The 5,367-nt window shown below is 53.2% G+C and overlaps 1 protein-coding gene across 1 annotated transcript in view; it reads left to right on the forward strand.

Moving 5' to 3' along the window:
* Nuak2 (NUAK family kinase 2) overlaps positions 1–3,710 on the forward strand; it is a 17,065-nt gene extending 13,355 nt beyond the window's left edge. Inside the window, exons 5-7 of the mRNA XM_021159022.1 lie at positions 411–530; positions 990–1,122; positions 1,747–3,710. Of these exons, the coding sequence (XP_021014681.1) occupies positions 411–530; positions 990–1,122; positions 1,747–2,807 (1,314 nt within the window). The 3' untranslated portion in view covers positions 2,808–3,710. The remainder of the gene's footprint in view (positions 1–410; positions 531–989; positions 1,123–1,746) is intronic.
* Positions 3,711–5,367: the final 1,657 nt, after the last annotated feature.

Below are 5,367 nucleotides of genomic sequence, written 5' to 3' on the forward strand. Positions count from 1 at the left end.
CTCCTCTCCTCTCCTCTCCTCTCCTCTCCTCTCCCCCTTACCCATGCAGGTCCACCCTGGCTTCCTGCCTAAGAGTGGGCAGAGATGAACCTTTGGCTCAGAAGGGCAGCTCAGGCTTCACATAGTTACTGGGCCAGGGGCCTTGCTTGCCTACTGAGGGCTTTAAGGCACTGTCTTTCAGGACCTGAGCTATGAGATGTAGGTTGGGTGTCTCTTTCCTTCCACCAGGGCCTGGCTCTTCCCAGGATCCTGTGTATTCAGGAAACAGGAAGTGATAATAACAAGGTGGGGGAGCTGAAGGGCTTCTTGACTGCAGCTGATTAAACTGTATTCCCTGGAGAAAGGATGAGCAAGGGCTGTGGAACAACCCGACCTTTGTCATGACCCGTGTTCGTCCTGACCCTATATAGATTGCTGACTTTGGCCTCTCCAACCTGTACCACAAAGGCAAGTTCCTCCAGACGTTCTGTGGGAGCCCTCTCTACGCCTCGCCTGAGATCGTCAACGGGAAGCCCTATGTGGGCCCAGAGGTGAGCATCCTTCTCCTGCCGGCATCCCCAGAATCCAGGTCATGCAGGATAGATGAGGTAGTTTGCTTGTTGCTTCTTTTTTGGAGCACAAAACTCAGGCCCCTACAAAGCAGTGACTTGCCAAGCCTTGATGGGCATCATGTCTCCTTCTTGCCCCCTGGTTCTCATCACCTTCTGGTGCTCAGTCCAGCCACCCCCACCTTGACCCAGAAGGACAGCAATGGCTTGGCCACTGTTCCTGTGCTTCCGGGGGAAGTGACCAGCAGCATCTTATCCTGTGAGCTCCTGACCCCTCTGCCGCACCCCCTACTTCACCTCTAGTTACAAGAGCGGGTAGGAGGAAACCTTCAGATGAGACCTTCCCGTCTTCCATCACGTTGGAGAGACGCAGACGGCAGCTCTCCAGTCTGCAGCACGTGCTGTGTCTTTGCTGAGCACCCCTCCCCCTCTCCCTCTCAGGTGGACAGCTGGTCTCTGGGCGTTCTCCTGTACATCCTGGTGCATGGCACCATGCCCTTTGACGGGCAGGATCATAAAACACTGGTGAAGCAAATCAGTAACGGGGCTTACCGTGAGCCGCCCAAGCCGTCCGGTGAGTGGGGACTGTGGCCTGGCTGGGGGAGTTGGGTGTGCTGTCACTGCCAGTGATTCCCAACACAGTGACTAGACAACGGAAATAAAGAAGGTAGCAGTCCTTAATAACTCGGGGAGATTAGGATGCGCCCCACTTTTCTCCAGTCTGAGACCTCTGAGGACGGGGGCAGCTTTCTTCATTGTGAGCATGCTTTAGAAGTGCTCCCTAAGGTCCAGCTTAATCCTCTTTGCTATAGTTGTAATTGTTTCTTATTGACTTTCTCCTCATCCTGAGAAAGCTGACCCTTCATATAAGATCTAGACAGTGGGAAGAAGTATAGGAGAGCTTTGCTTTGCCATTGGAGCATACTTCCAGAGAATGGACTTTCAGCAGAGAAGGAAAACACAGTTGTAGAAACAAGGGCTGGGAGAGAAAGCTTATGGGACAGAGAGGCAGTTGCCTGTGTCTGTCCAGGAAAGTTGGCCTGGGGAGAGGGCCTGAGCCTGTGTGGAGCCTGAGGAAGGAGTACACTAGTCTCACCCAGAAGCATGAGCAGTGTTCCATTCAGGTGAGGCAGGCCCACGCGAGAGGACCTTGGATGCTGGTTCTTGCAGCTCTCAAGCCCCTGCCTTTGTTTTACAGATGCCTGTGGCCTGATCCGGTGGCTGTTAATGGTGAACCCCACCCGTCGGGCCACACTAGAGGATGTAGCCAGTCATTGGTGGGTCAACTGGGGTTACACCACCGGAGTCGGGGAACAGGAAGCCCTGCGTGAGGGTGGGCACCCTAGTGCTGACTCTGGCCGGGCCTCCATGACGGACTGGTTACGTCGCTCCTCGCGCCCCCTCCTGGAGAACGGAGCCAAGGTGTGCAGCTTCTTCAAGCAGCACGTGCCGGGAGGTGGAAGCACGGTACCTGGGCTGGAGCGGCAACATTCTCTTAAGAAGTCCCGAAAGGAGAATGACATGGCTCAGACTCTGCAAGGTGACCCGGCTGAGGATACTTCCTCTCGCCCTGGCAAGAGCAGCCTCAAGCTTCCGAAAGGCATTCTCAAGAAAAAGTCCTCTACCTCGTCAGGGGAGGTACAGGAGGACCCTCAGGAACTCAGACCGGTGCCTGATACTCCGGGGCAGCCTGTCCCTGCTGTATCCCTGCTCCCAAGGAAGGGCATCCTTAAGAAGTCTCGGCAGCGTGAATCTGGTTACTACTCCTCTCCAGAGCCCAGCGAGTCTGGGGAACTCTTAGACGCCAGTGATGTGTTTGTGAGTGGGGATGCCGTGGAGCAGAAGTCTCCACAGGCTTCAGGGCTCCTCCTCCACCGCAAGGGCATTCTCAAACTCAATGGCAAGTTCTCCCGCACAGCCTTAGAAGGCACTACCCCTAGTACCTTTGGCTCCCTGGACCAACTGGCCTCCCCCCATCCTGCAGCCCGGCCCAGCCGCCCCTCAGGGGCTGTGAGTGAGGACAGCATCCTGTCCTCCGAGTCCTTTGACCAATTGGACTTGCCTGAGCGGCTTCCCGAAACCCCACTGAGGGGCTGTGTGTCTGTGGACAACCTGAGGAGGCTTGAGCAGCCTCCCTCAGAAGGTCTGAAGCGATGGTGGCAGGAATCCTTGGGGGATAGCTGCTTTTCTCTGACAGACTGCCAAGAGGTGACTGCAGCCTACAGACAAGCCCTAGGAATCTGCTCGAAGCTCAGCTGAGGAAGGGAGGTGGTGCCCCAGTATGGGGTAGGCTCTGAAAGGGTTTGCAGAGGAACCCTGGGTCGGATTCCTCTCCGGTGAATAGAGTACATCAAGGGCTCTACGTCCGCAGCCTGACTGAACCTGAAAGATGAGAGAAACCGCACTGATGTGGAAAGGAACGGGAGCCCTGGCTGCCTGAGTATTAGAGTGGGGTGGCCTAAAGGTGCCTACCTCCTTTGTGCCATGCGCGTCACCCATGACATTTCCTACCCTGTTCTCTGCCAGTGTCAGGCTGCACCTTCACATAGTTCCTGTTCCCATCAACCACCAGGGTTAGAACCCTGACTTCCTGGGAGGTAATGTGGAGTGACCGCCATTATTTAGAGAGGAAACAGCCTCTGGTTTCCATCTCTGCTGCTGTGCATCTCAAGGACCTGGGAAGACTCGGACCGCTGTTTGACTTCATCTCAAGGGGACCAGATGCCTCTGGACCCCATCTTAGACCTCAGAGACTTGAACCTTGAAACTGTTCCTCATACCCAGACTGTGGACGGATGCTCTGTTTCTCAGGCCAACAGGACCTAGAATGTGCTGACTTATTTATTTATTTTTTTTGTGATTCTCACTTCTGTTTTTTTGTTTGTTTGTTTTTGTTTTTAAGTGAATTTTGCTGCTTTCAGTAATGTGAATGCTGTGTTCTGGGGAACTCCACTGTGCCACTGAAGTTTATGTACAGAGAAGTATTTGGCAATGATGTCCCTCTATTCAAGGGGGTGGGGTGGGGGCGTTGTTCAAATGTATGTCATGAGCACTGTCCCTTCACACCCAAGACTGTCCACCCTCCCTCATCTGTGGCCAAAAAAAAAAAAACAACAAAAAAACAAAAACCCTCATTAAAACCAGCAGTGGTAACTGGAAAAACAGTCTCTTGTTGTCTTTGGGGACTTGGGTTCACCCAAGAATGTAAAAGAATAAAATCAATCAATCAATCAAACAAACAAACAAACAAACACCCTTCCAAAATACTCAGTCCACCTGCCGTTAAGCCTGACCTGTTGAGCATTCTGGAAGAAAAGCCTTGGCCCAGGGTCCTCAGTTCTTTTTTCTTTCTCTAGTCCTCAAGGAAGAAATGGATCAGGTGGACGTCTCTGATTGATTCCCTTTCCCAGCAGCACCTCCCTCTCCCCTCCACCCGCTCCCCTCCCCCACTAGCCGGTGCCCTGCCCCCGGTGCCTGAAGACACTTCCCACAGCGTTTATTCCCTCTGAAGAAATCCCTTTCCTTCCGTACTGGACAGCTTCTCCCTGGGCCCTAGCTCCAGACTCTGGGAGGAAGTCAAGAATGCTTGGAATGCCCACCCTCCCTGGCCTGCCTCTCAGCCCCCTGCAGAGCTGTCCCTGCAGCCTGTTCCATTGAGAAACTGCTGGACTCCGGGACTGGATAGAGGGAGGGACAGAGGACAAAGTGCAGGCAAGCAGCTGGTCACCTTTGGTTCCAAGCAGGCCCTCTCCCCACCCCCACTCCTGACGTACTCTGGTATTCACCCGCTAATTGCCCAATTCTGACTGGCTTCTGTTTCCCAGCTATACACCCCACCTGTCCTCCCAGTGTGGAACATTGCCGGATGAATACTTAGGCCTCCCTCATTATACCTTAGACTTAGAAAGATCACAGCCTAGAGACGGTGAGGAAGGCTGGTCCGTTAGGACAGCACAGTTCACAAAAAAGTTGCTTGAGTGACAGCAAATGTGCCTGAGGTCCCAGGACCAGGCTAGGCTTGCATAAAAGTAGAAAATCACAGACTAGGCCTTCATCCCACAGCCCAGGGTGCACGGTTGCTTGCTTGCTTCCTTCCCTTTGGGCCTTCAGCAAGCTCTTGGTGTGCTGAACTGTGGCAGACAGCTTGGGTTGCAGACAGTCTGGGGGCAGGCAGCACACGGGAGCACGGAAGAATTAAACTCAGTGAAAATCATCCAGGAAACACTGACGGGAAGTTTAGATGAAGGAAAGATCATCGTGGAAGATAATAGAGGCTATCATTTATTCTTATTTATTTTTGATTTTTGGGATCAAACTTGGAGCCATGCTAGGCAAACATATCACTGAGCTGCAACCTCCAATGCTTGTTGAGTCAAGATAAGGTCTCGGCATAACTCTTTACCCTCCAGTGTCAGTCAGTCCCAGCATCCCAGGCTTGTGGCACCCTCTGCAGCAGGAAATTCAATTAGTGCCTGGCTCCCCGCTCTCAATAGTTTTGTTACATCCTTGTGAGTTTGTTATTTACTCTCATTTTGCAAAGAAACAGAAATTCGAAACATTAATTTACATTGTGGGGACACAAACGTGAAAAGCCAGATCTGTGAAAAGTCACACTGGAGAGCACAGAGGTTCACTGCTCACACACAGGGAGCATGGGGGGGTGCTCACTGCTCACACACTGGGGAGCATGGGGGGGTGCTCACTGCTCACACACTGGGGAGCATGGGGGGGTGCTCACTGCTCACACACTGGGGAGCATGGGGGGTGCTCACTGGTCACACACTGGGGAGCATGGGGGGGTGCTCACTGGTCACACACT

Source organism: Mus caroli, chromosome 1 (assembly GCF_900094665.2).
Source record: "Mus caroli chromosome 1, CAROLI_EIJ_v1.1, whole genome shotgun sequence".
NCBI lineage: Eukaryota > Metazoa > Chordata > Mammalia > Rodentia > Muridae > Mus > Mus caroli.